The 18,479-nt window shown below is 51.6% G+C and overlaps 1 protein-coding gene across 1 annotated transcript in view; it reads left to right on the top strand.

Annotated features, from left to right (window-relative positions):
• Window positions 1–50: 50 nt before the first annotated feature.
• Window positions 51–18,479, top strand: part of Megf8 (multiple EGF like domains 8) — a 47,999-nt gene continuing 29,570 nt past the window's right edge. The window contains exons 1-14 of the mRNA XM_075988554.1: window positions 51–903; window positions 7,012–7,175; window positions 7,790–7,996; window positions 8,785–8,965; window positions 9,049–9,137; window positions 10,313–10,728; window positions 11,328–11,473; window positions 11,691–11,813; window positions 14,158–14,312; window positions 14,575–14,694; window positions 15,233–15,377; window positions 15,458–15,621; window positions 17,402–17,602; window positions 17,963–18,163. Coding sequence (XP_075844669.1) covers window positions 717–903; window positions 7,012–7,175; window positions 7,790–7,996; window positions 8,785–8,965; window positions 9,049–9,137; window positions 10,313–10,728; window positions 11,328–11,473; window positions 11,691–11,813; window positions 14,158–14,312; window positions 14,575–14,694; window positions 15,233–15,377; window positions 15,458–15,621; window positions 17,402–17,602; window positions 17,963–18,163 — 2,499 coding nt within the window. The 5' untranslated portion in view covers window positions 51–716. The remainder of the gene's footprint in view (window positions 904–7,011; window positions 7,176–7,789; window positions 7,997–8,784; window positions 8,966–9,048; window positions 9,138–10,312; window positions 10,729–11,327; window positions 11,474–11,690; window positions 11,814–14,157; window positions 14,313–14,574; window positions 14,695–15,232; window positions 15,378–15,457; window positions 15,622–17,401; window positions 17,603–17,962; window positions 18,164–18,479) is intronic.

The raw sequence follows: 18,479 nt of genomic DNA, 5'->3' as shown, positions 1-18,479 counted from the left end.
CGCTCTGACCCTCCACTCTGAATCCTCTCGCCTCCTCCTAGCCTGGCGTTCTTGCAGAGGCAGCCTGGCTCCCGCCCCCTCGCTCTCTCCTCCGGTCCCCCCCCCCCCAGGCCGCTCTGGCCCGGGAGTCCCCAGGTCTCTCTGATCTAGCCCATCCGGCTCCGGAGGGAGGCGCGGGTGGGTAAGCAGAAGAGTAAACCCAAGGGATCCTGGCCGGGACCCTGAAGGCAGGCTCCGCCCCTGGCACCGGCTCGCGCCCCGCCCCCGCCTGGAGGGGTCGCCCCGGGAGTCCCGGCCCGCACCCGCTATGGAGGATCCTGCTGCGCTGTAGAGCACGTCGCTCCTGGGGACTGCCTTTACGGTCTGTTTTGGCCTTGCAGTAGCCTGAGTCTAATTGTTGGGCACCGTTTATGGGGTCGACCCCCTATGGGGGCTCGTGTCTATAGAGGACCCCTACGGTCCCTAGAGGTCGGCCCTATCCACAACGACTCGGTGTCCAGGGCCTTCCATGGGTGTATAGGGCCCGCCCCTCGGCTTCAAGAGCCCATCAACAGAGGCTCTTTCCTTGGCCCAGACTGCGTCGCTGGTACACCACTGGACTACAAGCATGCTACACATGCTATAAAGATTGCATCCTCAGGGCCTCACTCCCGTAGAGGGTCCTCTCCAGGTCTTCACGGCCCTTCCGTCTCTTAGGGTCCGGGCTGGAGGCGGCGATGGCCTTGGGCCGAGCTCTGGCCGTGGCCCTGGCACTGGCCTTGGCAGTGCTGGAGCCCCTGTCCCTCAGGGTCCTGGCGGGTGATTGCAAGGGGCAGCGACAGGTGCTACGGGAGGCGCCAGGCTTCGTGACGGATGGTGCGGGCAACTACAGCGTAAATGGCAACTGCGAGTGGCTTATCGAGGGTGAGTGGGGCCGCGTGGGTCACTCACTTGTTTTCTGGTTCATTCATTTATGCGTTCATTCACTCAGAACATTCCTAGAGCCCGGTCCCGTTCCGGGACTTTGCTGTAAAATGTTGAACATACAGGGTTGCAGCTAGTCTGGGCCCTAACTCTGATAGGATGGAATATGCAAAGAGTCAGATTGACAGTACAACCAGGAGTATTAGAGAGGGGTATTTTTCCTCACTTGAAAAACTTGGACTCTAAGGCCTTAGGATCTAGTCTCTTTCATACGAGTTTTGTGACTTTGGACAGATTAGTTTTGAAGGCTCAGTTTCCTTTACTCCAAATGGGTATAATGTTAGTACTTACCTCTAAGTTAAAATGGAAAGAGTCAGATATTTAATGTGCTGGATGTCTGGTGTGGTGAACTTACAAAGTGAATCTATATAGAAAGGAGATTTATTAGAGTGGCTTGCAGGCTGTGGTCCAGCTAGTCCAATAATGGCTAGAATTTCTTTTTTGTTTTTTTGAGACAGGGTTTCTCTGTGTAGCTTTGGAGCCTGTCTTGGAACTCGCTCTGCAGGCTGGCCTCGAACTCATAAAGATCTGCCTGCCTCTGTTTCTCAAGTGCTGGGATTAAAGGTGTGCACCACTAATGCTCAGCTAAGGCAGGATTTCTTGTCCACAATTGCCTGCCTGGCCCTTCTGGGCATTCTCTCATTTCTGCTCGCCCTCTTGACGTAAGTATGCCGGCACTGCAGCCATGCACCGTTGCATCAGGCTTTGTGTAGATTCTAAGGAGCTGAACTTTGGTCTTTATCCTCTGAGACATCTCAGCTTTGAGGGTTTCGTTTTGTTTTTGACAGGCTCTCTCACTTTACAGCTCAGACCTGTCTGGAGTTTTGCATGGTGGGATGGGCATTGCTATCAGGACCTAGTGTGCACAACGAGACAGTGTTCAGGTCTAAGGTGAAGGGGGAAATGGGAGTTAGTGACTAGGCCTAGGGGAAGGACAGGACTCTGCTGGAAGGTACATAGGAACAGCACTGGAGCGTGTATAGGCGTTTACTGGGGTGTGAAAGTGACCAGCCTCTATCAGGACACGAGGGAAGTATGTCTTAGGATCTCTGTCTATGTTTGTCTAGCATAGTAGACTGGGAAGTGAGAAGGAGCCAGAGCAGGTCCTTGAAGGCTACATTGGCTGTGGTAGTGGGGGTACCAGAGGGCTGTCTACTAAATGGTTTAGAGCAGGCATTTTTGTCAGCCAGAGCTTGGGTGGAGGGTGACAAACTAGAGACTTGGTGTGTGGAAACAGTGAGTTCCCAAGTGGGGCAGAGGCTAAAGAGGTCGAGGTGTGAACCCTGCAGGGAGAGATGTCTGTGGGTTTTCCCCAATGAGATGGGAGCCAACTGGTTGAATGTGGGTGTGGGAGGCATCTCTCACCACTGAGAACCAGTATCTTAGGTAAAAATGTTGATGCAAGCCTGTCATCTGAGTACTTGAGAGACTGAGGCCAGGAGAGCCCAGGTTAGAGGTTAGCCTGGGCTATATAGTAGACCCTGTTTCAAATATAACCTCAAAAGTGTAAGTGGGCTGGTTGCTTATTGTTTGTAGCCCAGCTTGGCCGTAAACTAAAAATTCTCCTACGTCAGCCTCCCTAGTGTTGGGATTATAGGAGTGTGCCATGCCTGGCATACTCACTTCTTATACCATGCTTGTATTTTGTCTGGTCCTAAACTTCCCAGCATCCTCTGGAGTAAGAGCATCGGGTTTCCACCAAGGGCCGGGTAGGAGGCGGGGCTTGGGGTCAGATTTCTTTCTGGGATGGAGTTGGGCTGAAACTAGAGACCTTGAGTTTTGGGAGGGAGGCAGATGGTGAGCCAGCCTCCAACTAAATGGCTCTTGACAAAGATGCACTTGTTTTGGGTCCCAGATGGAATGGATTGTTTGGTGAAGGCTGGTGAGATTCTGGGAGATCTAGATTCTTGGTTCTGCTGAATAGTTCTTGTACAATCTCCAGACCATGGTGGGGATGTGTATGTTATATCCCCAGGCTCTGGTCAGGAATCTGTATGTGGTATCAAAGCCAGAGAGAATGGTTCTCTGTCTGTCTTTCCTCCTCTTTTGTTTTAGTCTTTTCTTTTTTGAGACAGGGCTTCTCTGTGTAGCCCTTGCTGTCCTGAAACTCACTCTGTAGACCAGGCTGGCCTTGAACTCACAGAGATCCTCTTGGTTCTGCTTCCTGAGTGCTGGGATTAAAGGTGTGCGCCACCACCGCCCAACTTGGTCTTTTGTTTTTTGAGACAGGGTCTCACGTTGCTCAGGATGCTCTGGCACATGCCAATGATGACTCTAATTCTGTTTTCCAAATGTTGGGGTTATAGGGACCCCTCACTACACCTGGCTTTGTAGTAGTGTTTGTTGTTGTTTGTTTTTTAGTTTATTTTATTCTTATTTGAGTGTTTCACCTGGGTGTATGTATGTATGGTGTGTGTGTGCCTGGTGCCTAAGGTCGAAAGAGGGTGTCAGATCTCCGAAGCTGATAGTTGTGAGCCCCCATGTTGGTGCCAGGAATCGAACTTGTTGCATTCTAAGATGATGAGACATCTCTCTAATCCAGATTTTTATTTTTTGATATTACAATTATGTTTCCCTGTTACCTTTTTTTCCCCTCCAAACTCCCTTATACCCTTCCTTGTTCTCTTTCAAATTCATGGCTCTCGGGGCTGGAGAGAAGGCTCAGAATTTAAAAGCACTGACTGTTCTTCCAGAGGTCCTGAGTTCAATTCCCAGCAACCACATGGTGTCTCATAGCCATCTGTAATGAGATCTGGTGCCCTCTTCTGGCCTGCAGGCATACATGCAGACAGAACACTATATACACAATAAATAAATATATGTTTAAAAAAATTCATAGCTCTCTTGTAAATATTAATTGTTATACACATATATGTATATAAATGTATATTGCTCAATACATATATACAACCTGTTTAGTCAGTATGATTTGTGGGTTTTTTGTTGTTGTTGTTGTTCTATTTCTGCTTCTGAGGCAACCTCTTGCTGTGTTGCTCTGGATGGCCTTGAGCACAGTCCTTCCACTCCTGCCTAACCAGTCCTGTAATCATGTGTGTCACCATGTGTCTCTTCCGTCTCTCTTCCAGCGACTGCTTAGCCTTGCTCAGTGCCAGGCCTTGTGCCAAGGCAGTCTTTGGGAAGCAATTAGGCTCAGGTCCTGGTCCTGTCCTATCGTCCTCCTAGACTGCGGGGGAGTAGCCCTAGACACAGATAGTCCCGACACTTGACAGTTATTCTGGTGTGTGAGAATCCCAAAGAGAGGCTCCTAACCCAGCCCTGGACCATCAGGGCTGGCTTCCTGGAGGAGGCCTCCAAACATAAAGCAGCAGATTGTGCAGAGGCCCGGTTCCCCATGGAGCTGGGATTCCAGACCTGGTTCACCACACCTGACCGCTCTGGTGGCAGTCTGAGAGATGAGGTCAAGGAGCTGGCTTTTTTTCCTGGCTCAGCAGCTGTGAAAGCCTTTCGAGAAGAGGAGGGCCAGGGCCAGGTGTCAGGTTGAGAAGAACTGTTAGAGATGATGTTAGGGCATGACCTCAGGCCACATGTGGGAGGACAGTGACAGGGCAGTGGCCAGTGGCCAGGCGAGGCTCATTACTGAACATCCCAGCTCTGGGCTGGCAGACTGTAGTCATCTTGTTGAGAATTCCCACCAGCTTTAGTCTGTTCGGAGAATTATTCCCATTTCATAGGCAAGGAAGCTAAGGCTCATAAGACCCCGAAAACTGAGGTGAGCTAGGTAGTTAAGATAGAGCGGGCCTGAGAAGAGAGAGCACTCCCATCCCCCAGGGGTCTGTGTTGGTTTTCAGATGGTCATGTAGCTCTGCAGGCCTGGAACCCACGATCCTCTTACCTCAGACTCTAGAGTGCCGGGATATAGCCAGAGATGACCTTAAACTTGAGTCCCCCTCCCCCCCCCGCCCCGTACTGGGGTTGCACCATGTGCAGCCAAGCCCGGGTGCACGTGGTTGGGAGCCCGGAGCTTTGCACACACTAGGCAAGCGCTCTACTGCTGCGGCACATCCGCTCCCCAACTTTAGCTATTCTGAGGAGCCCGATGCTTTCTGGCTGCTTGGCCTTTACTCACACTGTTCTAGAAAGTCTCCTGTCCTGGAACCTCCTGTGTGTGACAGGCACACTCATTTTATAACTGAACCACTCCCCCAGCCCCTCCCTGGGGGCTGTTAGGCAAGTTCCACAGCGGAGCTACTCCTTGACTCACCTGTGGCCGTTAGTATTCCCACTTTGTTGGACTTCCAAAGAGGCCCCTTTCAGAATTGCTCTTTGATGTTGGCTGTCAGCTGGAACACACAGTGACTTTTCCTCGTTGCTCTGGCTTTTCATGAATAACAGCTGTGTTCGGAGAGGGAGCCAGCTGTCTAGGATGCCAAGGTGAACTGTGAATTGTGGAAGGCTTCTCGGTTTCAGGAGCCCTAGATGATCACTTCTGCTTTCTATTGGCCAGGCAAGTCACTGAGACCCTTCCCAGGTGCAAGGGCAGGGAATTAAGTGTGTGTGTGTGTGTGTGTGTGTGTGTGTGTCCCCCAAACAGGGTTTATCTGTGTAGCCTTGGCTATTCAGGAACTTGCTCTGTAGACCAGGCTGGCCTCAAACTCAGAGATTGGCCTTCTGCTTCTGAGTGCTGGGATTAGAGTCATGAGCCATGACTGCCCAGCTTTATATAAAGTCACATATATTCATATACATACACACATAAGATATATATCTGTATCTATATCTATCTTAACAAGACCTATACAAGCTCAAGCCAGCATTCACCTTTACATTCAGAAAGCAAGAGAGAGAGAGAGAGAGAGAGAGGGACGGAGAGAGGGTTGGTGTGATGGCACACGTCTGTAATCCCAGCATCCTGGAGACTGAGGCAGAGTTTGAAGTCAGCCTAGGATTTAGGAAATGTTGTCTCTAGGAGGGAAAAAAAAAGTTTCCTTGTTTTTCAGTACAGGGGATGAAACCTGGGGCCTCTGACATGCTGGACAGTACTCTTCCCCTGAGCTACATCCCCAAAGCAGGCCTAAATATCTTACCAGGTGGTGGTGGTGCACACCTTTAAACCCAGCACTCAGGAGGCAGAGGCAGGCAGATCTCTGAGTTCGAGGCCAGCCTAGTCTACAAAGTGAGTTCCAGGGCTGCACAGTGAGACCCTGTTTCAAAAACAAACATGCCAGGCAGTGATGGCGCATGCCTTTAATCCCAGCACACGGGAGGCAGAGGCAGGTGGATCTCTGAGTTCAAGGCCAGCCTGGTCTATAGAGCAAGTTCCAGGACAGCCAGGGCCACACAGAGGAAAACAGACAAACAAAAAACACGACTGGAGAGATGGCTCAGAGGTTAAGAGCACTGGCTGTTCTTCTGGAGGTTCTGAGTTCAATTCCTGCAACCACATGGTAGCTTGAAACTACAGTGAGATCTGGTGTGGAGGCAGAACACTGTATACATAGTAAATAAATCAATCTTTATTTTTTATTATTTTTAGAAAAGAGAGAGACCTTGGCTCTACCACAGTCTTAGCAGCTCTGTTACTTGTGAGAAAACCGTCCTCGAGGGCAGCAGCTTGCCCAAGGGCACACAGCTAGTAGCCATTGAGGAGCAAAGGCCAGATTTGATGACTGGCTGTCTAGTTTTCTTGAGTGCATGTAGTATCAAAGTAAGCAGAGGCAGAGTCTCTGCAGGTGGGGCAGGGGCCCTGGGGTACTTTGAGGTGAGTTCTTTGTGCTGGTGGGGGGCAGGATTCTCTTGACACAGCCTGCCTAGGGCCTCGTCTGGTGTCAGGAACACTGTGCTGTGGATGAGAAGGGCTTTGTGAGTTTCTTCAAGTTGATTGACGGTGGCCGTTCATCCCCAAAGCAGAGCCGAGGCTGCCTGCCCTTCCTCCGAGCTCCTGGCTTCTGTCTGTCTCAGCTGTGTGAGACAGGAGCTCTCTGGAACCCTCACATCGCTGTCCAGAATAAGGTGTGCTGGGGTCAGTGGGTGGCTGCATGGGTCCTTGCAGAGCGTGTTGGAACTTGTCTCCCTGTGCTTACTTCTCAGCCCCGAGCCCTCAGCATCGAATCCTGCTGGACTTCCTTTTCCTGGACACGGAGTGTACTTATGACTACCTGTTTGTGTATGATGGTGACTCACCCCAAGGCCCACTGCTTGCTAGTCTGAGTGGGAGCACCCGGCCCCCACCCATTGAGGCTTCCTCAGGCAAGGTTAGTGGTGGGAATACAGGATCTCTTGGGAACGTGAGGGAGAGGAAGAGCACACACCTAGGAAGAGATCAGAAGGGACAACAAAAGCCAGTCAGAGGATATCAGAGAAGACACAGTGGAAGGTGGAAAAAGACAGAATGCTGGGGTTGGTGGTGCATTCCTGTGATCTATGTGCTTACGAGGCTGAGGCAGAAGGATTGCTGAGAGTTTGAGACCAGCCCGGGCTCCATCGTGAAACCCTGTCCCAAAGCAGCTACAACAACGAAAAGACGGCCTCCACGTACACACAGAACATAGTGCAGGGCTGGGGCTCAGTTGGTGTAGTGTTTGCTTAGCATTCAGAAAGCCCCGGGTTTGATCCCCAGCACCCCATAAAATGAGTGTGATTGCGCACACTTGTAATGCCAGTACTGGGGAAGCAGAGACAGGAGGATCAGAAATAGGAGGTCATTTTCATCTACATAATGGGCACAAAGCCAGCCTGGGCTAGATGAGATTCTTTTTCAAAAACAACAAAAGGAGGCAGACAAAGAAAGGCAGTAGGTTCCCGAGAAGGGGGGTGTCCACTGTCTGGGTGCAGCCTACCTGTTGTACCCAGTCCTCTTGTCTTGTAGATGTTGCTCCACCTTTTCAGCGATGCCAACTACAACCTGCTGGGTTTCAACGCCTCCTTCCGTTTCTCTCTGTGTCCTGGGGGCTGCCGGAACCATGGACAGTGCAAGTCACCAGGAGTGTGTGTCTGTGAGCCGGGCTGGGGAGGTCTGGACTGTGGCCTGCAGGAATGCTCAGCCTACTGTGGCAGCCATGGCACCTGTGCCTCGGTGAGCTGTCCCCCACTGAACCTTCCTGGGATCCTGATCTGTGACCATACTTGCCACGTCTGGGGCCTTGTTTCACCATGACACGCCCCTCCCCACTGCTCTGGGAGCCAGTCCCCTCTCCTTCCAGGTCTTTCCCTGACTTGTGACTTCAACCCCACCCCACCTCCACCTGCTCCTCTCCCTTCAAGACCCCAGTTCTGGTTCTGTGCTCATCTTCAGCCATCCTTCACCTAGGAGTAATAATACCTCCATCCTCTGTTTGGCTTTGGGTTTCTGCCATGATTTTTGTTTGATTGTTTTTGAGACAGCTTCTCATTTGGTAACTAGGCTGCCTTCAAACTTGAGATCCTCCTCCCTCAGCCTCCTGAGTTCTGGACCACACCTGGCTCATTGTCAGAACTCCTTTCATTTCACCCTAATCTTACGCCTCAGCTCTACACCCCCAACTTGTGATCTGTATTGTGTTTAGAACCCTCCTTTCCTCAACCTCTGAGATCTAAGCTCAGCCGGCCCAGACCTCACTAGCATGTCCTCTTCTGTCTGTCCTTGCGTTTTCCATGGGTCTGTCTGTTCTGCCCCACCTTGTCTTCCTTGAGATGTATCTTTGTGTCGCCTGTTCCTTTCCTTTGTCCCCTTGCTTGTCCCCTTCTTTCTGAATGTTTCTTTGAACATTCTTTCCTTTTATGTCTCTCTTTCTACCTTGCTGTCTTGAATCTGTTTCTTTCTGTATGTTCCCAGGCCCATATCTCGGTCTCTTTCTCTTTACCTTTTTGTCCCCTTCATCCCAGACCCTGGGACCATGCCGCTGTGAGCCTGGATTCCTTGGACGAGCCTGTGACCTGCACTTGTGGGAGAACCAGGGGGCTGGCTGGTGGCACAATGTGAGTGCTGGGGACCCTGCCTTCTCTGCGCGAATTGGGGCAGCCGGTGCCTTCCTGTCCCCACCTGGGCTGCTGGCTGTCTTTGGAGGTGAGCAGCTGGGGAGTGGGTGTTTGAAGGGTCTGGAGGCTGTCAGCCTGTGCCCGGGGTTGACTGCACTTTCTTATTTACAGGCCAGGACCTTAACAAGGCCCTGGGCGACCTTGTCCTGTACAACTTCTCCACAAACGCCTGGGAGTCCTGGGACCTGAGTCCTGCTCCGGTACGAACCCTCCTCTGCCCCGACTGGGGAACTGCCCACCCATGACCCCTTCACCCTGCTACCAGCTACCTCCTTGTTTCTGTTTTTGCTCATTCGGAGATTCCTTATCTTGCCCCTTCCCCCTTCTTTCTATAGCTATTATTCTCCTTCCCTCTCCGCATTTGCCCCCTCTTTTCTTTCCCCTTCCCTCAGCCAGCTGGCCTACTTCCCTTCCGTTTTTTTGAGACAGGGTCTTGGACAGCCCAGGGTGTCTTTGAACCCCTGATTTTCCTTCTTCTCATACTGGGATTGGAGACATATACTACCAAACCTAGTGTATGTGTGTCTCTATCAATCTGCCTTTTTTCCTCTGTCTGATTTCTTGGTATCCTGTTCTGTCTTGGTCTCCATTCCTCTGGGGTTGTTTCTCACTGTTGCTCTCTTCTATTTCTGTCTTCCTGCCTCCTCACTCTCTCACGGTGCTTCTCTGTCACCATCTCTGTTTTTATTCTCGTGTCTCATGTTTGTATGCCTCCCTCCCTCCCCTCTCCCTTCCTCCCTCCCTCCCTCCCCTCTCCCTCCTCCTTCTTTCTTTCTTTCTTTCTTTCTTTCTTCCTTTTTTCTTTTTCTTTTCTTTCTTTTTTTCTTTTTTGAGATAGGGTTTCTCTATGTAATAGCCCTGGCTGTCCCGGAATTTGCTCTGTAGACCAACCAGGCTGGCTTCGAACTGAGAGATTTCACCTATCTCTGCCTCCCGAGTGCTGGGATTAAAGGCATGCACCACTACCTCCTGACTCCTTCTTTCTTTTATTTTGAGTTAAGGATTTAGGCTGATGTAGCCCAGGCTGGCCTTGAATTCATGGCAGTCTTCCTGCCTCAGCCTCAGAAGTGTTGAGATTAGAAGTGCATGCCACCAGGCCTGACTTTCTGTTTGCTTATTCTTTATTTCCTTCTTCTTCTCTTTTTGTTTGGCTTATTTGTCTGCTTGAAGCAGAGTCTCATGTAGCCTAGTCTGCTCTCAAATTCACTGTATGTCCCAGGCTGGTCTTGAACTCGTGATCCTTTTGCCTCTGTCACTGCCGTATTTGGCTTGTCTCCTAGTCCCTCTCTGCATGTCTGTTTTTCTGTCTTTATGTCTCTCTGCTCTGGCCCTTTCTACATGTCACCATCTCTGTCTCCTTGTCTCTTCCCAACAGGCTGCCCGGCACTCTCATGTAGCCGTGGCCTGGGCTGGCTTCCTGGTGCTGATGGGTGGTGAGCTGGCCAATGGCTTGCTCACCAATGATGTGTGGGCCTTCAGCCCCTTGGGTGGAGGCCACTGGGAGCTTCTGGCTCCACCTGCTTCCAGTCCCTCTGGGCCCCCAGGCCTGGCCGGCCATGCAGCTGCTCTGGTGGACGACATCTGGCTGTATGTGTCCGGTGGCCGCACTCAGCATGACCTGTTTTCTTCTGGCCTCTTCCGTTTCCGCCTGGACCACACCAGCAGGGGCTATTGGGAGCAGGTGATCCCAGCAGGTGGGCGGCCACCTGCTGCCACTGGCCACTCTATGGTATTCCATGCCTCGTCCCGTACCCTGTTGGTTCATGGTGGACACCGGCCTTCCACTGCCCGGTGAGTAACCTGTCCTGTACTCCTGTGCTTCAGGGCCATACCAGCCAAACACCCTGGTGACCTTAGTCCTGAGAGGTCTTTGCTCAGTGACAGACTCCTGTGCTCATGCCATCCTTAATCCTCCTCCTCCTCCTTCTCCTTTTTTTGGTTTTTCGAGACAGGATTTCTCTGTAACTTTGGAGCCTGTCCTGGAACTCGCTCTGTAGGCCAGGCTGGCCTCAAACTCAGAAATTCTCCTACCTCTGCCTCCCGAGTGCTGGGATTAAAGGGGTGTGCCACCACTGCCCAGCTTCGACACTTCTTTCTTTCATCATTCCTTTGTTCACTTATTTACACACTCTCCCTTGTTTACACGCTCTGACCCTTTACTCAGGCTCTGACCGTTGCTTCCCACACACTCCCACTCATTCACCCGCCCGTTGTCCAGCTCTTGCCAGATTATGAAGGTACCAGACCCTGCTCAGACCTGGGTCCTGCCCATAGTGAATATCTGCTTAGGATGGGAAAGGGTCATGGTCGTCTCTGTCCTGAGTGAGTGAAGCCAGAGGAGGGAAGGAAGCCCTTCCTCCCCTGAGCCCTGGCCTGTCTCTTCCCTGTAGGTTTTCCGTGCGGGTGAACTCCACTGAGCTCTTCCATGTGGATCGGCGTGTGTGGACCACGCTGAAGGGCCGGGATGGGCTCCAGGGTCCACGGGAGAGAGCCTTCCACACAGCCAGTGTTCTGGGAAACTACATGGTGGTCTACGGTGAGGCGATTTCCCTGATCATGTCTGCCTACCTGTCGTCCTGAGCTGAGTCTCAGCCTGAATGTCCCTCCCTCCCCCAAGGTTTGCCTGAGCCCACCCTGAGCTGAGACTCCTCACGGGTGTCCTCCCTCCCCCAAGTCTTCCCTGAGCTGAGACTCCACATGGGTGTCCTCCCTCCCTCAAGGCTTGCAAGCTGTGCCCTTTCCTCCTTTCTCAGGGGGCAATGTGCACACCCATTACCAGGAGGAAAAGTGCTATGAAGATGGCATCTTCTTTTACCACCTTGGTTGCCACCAGTGGGTGTCAGGGGCTGAGCTTGCCCCACCAGGAACCCCTGAGGGTAAGTCATTCCTCTGCCTGAAGGCTTTTGAAGGTCTCTGAATTTTAGCAAGAGCTGCCTCAGTCCTCTGGAGAAAAGCAGGGTGGGGGGGGGGGGTAGGGGGAGTTGTGGTGGTGTTTGACCAGGAAGCAGATGCAGGGGCACTTAACTTTGATTCTATTTTCTATTTTTAAATATGTGAATGTGTGTGTATGTGCAGTGTGCACATGTGGAGGCCAGAGGACAACCTCAGGTATTGTCCTCAGGAATAGTCCACCTGAGTCAGGGTCTCTCCTTGGCCTGGAGCTCACCAGCTAGGCTAGTCTGGCCAGCCAGTGAGCCCTAGGCTCCCTCCTGGTCCACGTCCACAGTGCTGGCATTATAGGTGTTCTGCCGTGCCTGGTATTTTTGTGACTGTTCTGGGTATTGAACTCTAGTCCTAATGCTTCTGAGGCAAGCACTTTACCAGCTGAGCCATCTTTCCAGCTCCAGAACCAAGGGTCTAGTTGGGAGTTTACCATTTTGTAGCGCCCTAAGTTGCTTCCTAAGGTGAGTGATTTCATAGTCGTAGTGGGCAGGAGGTAGAGCCGCATTGGCTGACTTCAAACACTTCAAACAGGCATCTACACAAAAGCATGCCTTGATGCCTGCGCCTTATTGTCCTCAACGAAGAAATGGGGTTCTGATATGATGTGTGAAGCATGATTCGCACAGTGGAGAGGTCAACAGGTTGTCTCCAGGATTCCTTATTTTTGTTTGTTTGTTTTTTGGAGACAATTTCTTTGTGTAGTCTGTCCTGTCCTGGAACTCACTCTGTAGACCAGACTGGTCTTGAACTCACAAAGATCCACCTGCGTCTGCTTCCCAAGTACTGGGACTAAAGGTGTGCACCACCTCGGTTTACTTTTTAAAAGCAGAAAAGGTTCATTTCTTGGTTCATTTTGGTGAAAGCATCAGGCTGGGCTGGATCTGGGTGCTCAGTAATAGATGGCCTTGGCCATTTCTCTCTCTGGTTCTCAGCTGGGATCCCTTCTCTTCCTACTTGTTTTGTCTTTTTATTTGTGTGTGTGTGTGTGTGTGTGTGTGCGCGCGCGCGCGCGCGCGCGTTCAGGCCAGAGTACATGTGTGGAGGTCCTGACAGCCTGCAGGAGTTTGTTCTCTCCTTCTACCATGTGGGTCCCAAACATTGAACTCAGGTTACCAGACTTGGTGGCAGGCTCTTTTATGAGATGAACAATCTCAGTGGCCTCTTGCTTGCCTTTTGTAGGTGTCCCCAATAACTGTTTAATTATATCACTCGCTTCCCATTCTCAGAGGGCTCTGTAATCCCATCATTCAGGAGGCTGGATTTGAGACTAGCTCAGGGCTACAGGTGGAGATCCTGTGTCAAAAGTGGGGAGGGGCTAGAGAGATGGCTAAGAGGTTAAGAGAACTGGCTATTCTTCAGAGGACCGCAGTTCAATTCCCAGTACCCACATGACAGCTCAAAACTGTTCCAGGGGACTTGACACCCTCACACAGACATTCATTCGGGCAAAAACCAATGCACATACAATTAAATAAATCTCTAAAAAAAAAAAAGCCCAGTGTAGTGGCACATGCCTTTAATCCCAGCACTTAGGAGGCAGAGACAGGCAGATCTCTGAGTTCAAGGCCAGTCTGGTCTACAGAGCAAGTTCCAGGACAGCTAGGACTCATCAGAGAGACCCTATTTCAGATAGACAGACACGTAGATAAATAGAAAAATAGAAAGAACCCAGAAACCAAAGCAAGATAAAACAAAAATACCCAGAGGGAGAAGATTCCTCTTTCCTAGGAATTGCAGGAATTGGGTTCCTCATTTTGAGTTCTGACTGGCAGATTTGAACTAAGGCCCACATCCAGGAGAGGTGGAACAGCTCTGTCTGTACAGGTCTTTTGGACTGGGGATGGGAAACCGTGGTTTTCCCCAGAATGTCGGGGAAGTCACCAGAGGGGAGCCTTATGCTGCTGGGTCACGTGGGCAGGTAAGGCCTCAGCTTCTGGGGCTCCCCTTCCTGTCCTCCGAGCTCCACAAGGGTAGAGGTGGTTCTTTTCATGTTGAAAGAAACCAGGACTTGGCAAGGTTGGGTCTCCTGCCTAAAAACTCATGTGTGATTTGAGTCCTTGTCTGTTGCAAAGATCATGCTTTTTTTGAGACAGTTTGCACAGGGGCATTGGGCTTCTGAGAGAAGGGAGAGTATAAGCCAGTGCTGAGCCAGGCAGGCCAGGAGGGTTTCCTTGCTAGGTAGGAGCGGAAACAGCAATAGTCTAGCTAGGCTGTTGGAAGAGCGAGAATCTGGAAGGCAGAAGCTGGGGAAGGTCTTAACTTGTGACTGCATTCTAGGCCGAGCAGCACCTCCTAGTGGCCGTTACTCACATGTGGCAGCTGTGCTTGGCGGCAGTGTCCTGCTGGTGGCTGGGGGATACAGTGGCCGGCCTCGTGGGGACTTGATGGCCTACAAGGTGCCCCCCTTCGTGTTTCAGGCACCTGCTTTGGATGTGAGCGCTGGGATGACAGGGAGAGGGGGGCTGTGGGAGGAGGTGGCATGGTCTCTACAGATGAGGGGTGAAGTGGAGAGCAGTGGGAAGAACAGGGTGTTCTGTAGTATAGGTTTTCTTTCCCAGGGCTCAGGGAGAATGGGCTGGGGTCCTTAAGGCACTGAATGATAGGGATTACCTGGGACAAACACAGGGGTAAAGTTGGCAGACAGCTCCAGGTCTTTGAGAGCAGTGTTGCTTCCTGTGTCCCGTGTCTCTGCAGTACCACTTGGACTATTGTTCCATGTACACAGACCATAGCGTTTGCTCCCGAGACCCGGAATGTAGCTGGTGTCAGGGGGCTTGCCAAGCAGCCCCTCCTCCCGGGACCTCCTCAGGAGCGGTGAGTGACTGCCCCTGGCCCCCTGTCTACTATCACAGAGGCCTGCCTTTAACTCTCCCTGCCTAAACGGTCAGCCTTCTAAGGTCCTCATTTCTGCCTCCTGCCTCACCCATCCAGAGCCTTTACCTCTCCTAAACCCTGAGCCCCTTTGACCTTAGGAACCTGGTCCTGGATACCTGAGCCCTTGTTCTTGGTTTCCTGTCGAGCTGTGGTTCTCAGCCTCCCTGACACTGTGGCCCTTGAATACAGTTCCTCATGCTGTGGTGACCCCAGCTATAAAGTATATTAGTTGCTTCTTCATAACTGTAGTGTTGCTACTGTTAGGAATTGTAATATAAATACCTAATATGCAGGGATGGTCTAGGTGACCCTTGTAAAAGGGTCATTCAGCCCCCAAAGGGGTTGTGACCACAGGCTGAGAACTGCTGCTATAGGCCATCCCTGCTCCAGTTTCCTGTTGGCCAGCCCATGTACCCACAGTTCTCAGCTCTCCTGAGTTCCAGAGGACAGTATGCATTGACTCTACTCTTTCCTACAGTGTCCAGCGGCCAGCTGTCTGGGCCTAGGCCGCCTCCTAAGTGACTGCCAAGCTTGTCTAGCCTTCAGTAGCCCCACAGCTCCTCCCCGGGGACCCGGGGCCCTAGGTTGGTGTGTGCACAATGAGAGCTGCCTTCCTAGGCCTGGTGAGTGTCAATAGGAGTGGGGGAGGGGCTCAGAGTCCCTCACACTGACCCTCCAGCCTCCCACACTTCTGTTCTCTCAGAGCAGGCCCGCTGCCGAGGGGAGCAGATCTCAGGCACCGTGGGCTGGTGGGGGCCAGCGCCTGTCTTCGTTACTTCCCTGGAGGCCTGTGTCACCCAGAGCTTCCTGCCTGGCCTGCACCTGCTCACCTTCCAGCAGCCCCCTAACGCCTCTCAGCCTGACAAGGTGGGGGCCAAGGGATAAAGTTGACAGTTATGAACCTAGAGTTGCTTCTTTTCAAATAAGTCTTTGGGGGACAGTACTGGGGATGGAACCCAGGGCTTTGTGCATGCTAAATATGCATACCACCACCAAGCCAGACGTTAACCCTTCCTGTAACTGTTTCTGTTTCACTGTAACCAAGTGAAGTGCTGTAACTTCACTTGGATTTCAAGCTGTGATCCCAGCACTTGGGAATCTAAGGCAAGAGAGAAGAGTCTTGAATTCTAAGTCAGCCTGTCCTATATAGTGACACTGTGTCTCAAAAACAAAACAAAAATCCAAAGTACTTCATTCCACATTGGTGGAGAAGGCATGGTGACCAGAATGCGAGGCAGTGATGAGGCGAATTATGCAACTCAGCTCGCTTTCCGGTTTTGTTTCCGCTGGCATCACTCACGTTTTGAGTGTGTCTTTCCACCTCTGTTCCCTCACACGCATGCTCGGAGATTTGTCTCCTGGATGGTGAATCCTGTGTCGTTGACAGTCATGAGCCACCACAGCAAACAAGGTCGTGGTGATGCTCTTGCCTCTGCCTCCAGACTCAGCCTGCGTTGTCTTAATATATCCAAGTAGGCCTTCCCATAACAGAACTTAGGAAATACTTCCACTCTTTTTCGTTAGTTGGTATTTCTTTTGAGACAGAGTCTTGATATGTTTCCCAGGCCGGCCTTGGTAGCCCAGGCTCACGTGATCCTCCCTTGGCTGCCTTCTGAAGAACTGGCACTGTAAGGCACGCGTTCCCATGTGCCCCCTTTTCCCTTCCTGAGGAGCCTAGACAGGCCTTGGGCTTTCTGTGTGCCTGAGGCGGATCTGCCTTCCTCCACCTCCCGAGGAAAGGAGTCACAAGCCTCTGCCACAGTGCCAGCTCACTCTTCTTATTTTGGATGGTTATATAATATTCTGTTTATATTTAAATGCTATACTTGTATGGACTTATTTAATTATTGCTTTTGGGAGAAGGTCTAGCTGTGTAGTCCTGGCTGGCCTCTGTCCTTCTGCCTAAGTCTCCCAAGTACTGGGTTTATAGGTGTGGTCCAACAAGTCCAGGTCCTGTGAGTTACATAAATAGTCTCGTGATGAGTACTTGGGTTGTTCTGTTCTGCTGTTACAGATTCACACCCTGTGTGCTGTGTCGTTACTAGGAATGCTGGGCCTAGCCTTGGAAGGGCTGGTGAGAGAGCAGGGAACTGAGGACAAAGATGCCAAAGGGTCCAGCCTTCAAGTTTAAAGGGCATGTTTTTTGTGTTGTTTTTGTTTGGGATAGGTTCTTACTATGTAGCCCTGGATAGCCTAGAATCCCTAGGTAGGCCAGGTTGGCTCTGAACTCACAACTAGCTGCCTGCTTCTGTCTCCCAAGAGAGGACAGCTTTGTGGAGATGACTGTTTTCTTCTACGTTATATAGGTTCTGGGGACCAAACTCAGGTCTCTGTGCTTGCATGGCAGCCACCTTTACCCCCCAGGCATCTTTCTGGCCCCTTAGTCTTTTGAGTTTTGCTATGACCTGAAGAAGAGGTTGGCTTGGGGGTCCAGGTAGAAACTGTTTGTACTGTCTGAATTTGGTCTTGACACTTTTTCTAGAGGGATAATGGGCAAGCTGCCTAAATTCAGTGCCCTGTCTCAGTTTCTCATTGATGAGGGTGATTTGTCCTGTCTTCTCTGGTACTGGTCTGGCCTGAGGGGTGTGGGTACTTAGTGATGGTCCAGAGAGGTACTTACATACACACCCCATCTCCAATGGTACAGGTCTCCATTGTCCGAAGTACAACTATCACCTTGACACCCAGCCCGGAGACAGATGTATCCTTGGTCTACCGAGGCTTCATCCACCCTCTGCTGCCAGGAGGGCCAGGAGGCCCTGGGGCTGAGGATGTGGCTGTGTGGGCTCGGGCCCAACGCCTCCATGTCCTGGCCCGGATGGCCAAAGGCCCAGACACTGAGAACATGGTGAGGGATTCTAGAATATCCTGAGGTGATTTTTGGTAAATATGGTCTTGAGTGTGATTTGAGGCATCTGTGGTGATGTCAGGGTTCTGGGGGACAGTGGGGAGCATTCAGACATGGGGTATATCCTTAAAGGAAGATGGGGTTTTCATTTGTGAGCAGAATTTGGGAAGATTCTTGGAAGGATGGGGAAGGTTTGAGTGACAAATGAGATTCCCCTGAGGAGGAGGAGGTGGGTTGTGGGGAGGATGGCAGCTTCTCGAAGTTGAAGAAGAAAGAGCTGGTGTCCTCAGAAGGGAGGATTGGTGGTTTGAAGGAGAGTGGAGAGGTGTGAGGTCCTGTCTGTTGCTCACCCCACTGCAGGAGGAGGTGGGGCGCTGGGTGGCTCAACAAGAGAAGGAGACACGGCGTCTGCAGCGCCCTGGCTCTGCTCGCCTCTTCCCACTACCTGGGCGAGGCCACAAGTATGCCGTGGAGATCCGAGGCCAGCTCAATGGCTCGGCAGGCCCTGGGCACAGCGAGCTCACTCTCCTGTGGGACCGGACTGGAGTGCCTGGAGGCAGCGTGAGTATCTAGGATCCTTCTCTATTCCTAGGCTCTGGCTTCAGATCCTCTGGGCTTTCCAAGTCTTAAGTGACAAAATCTTAAGTCACTTGATCCTGACCTGAACTCCTGGCTTTAACTTTGGACATCACCTTGAACCTACCAGACTCTAATATTTGGTCCCAGGCCCTGATATGATTTCTATAGTCTTCTTTTGGAAGATAGTAGGAGGGAAGCCAGGACCTTGTGCATTCTAGCAAATGTTCTACCACTGAGTTCCACCCCCAGCCCCTCACTGGGGGATTCTAGGCAGAGGCTCTACCACTGAGTCCCACCC

Source organism: Microtus pennsylvanicus, chromosome 1, assembly GCF_037038515.1.
Source record: "Microtus pennsylvanicus isolate mMicPen1 chromosome 1, mMicPen1.hap1, whole genome shotgun sequence".
Taxonomy (NCBI): Eukaryota; Metazoa; Chordata; class Mammalia; order Rodentia; family Cricetidae; genus Microtus; species Microtus pennsylvanicus.
Note: the sequence above shows the minus strand (reverse complement) of the source record. Positions and strands in the feature narration are given on the sequence as shown.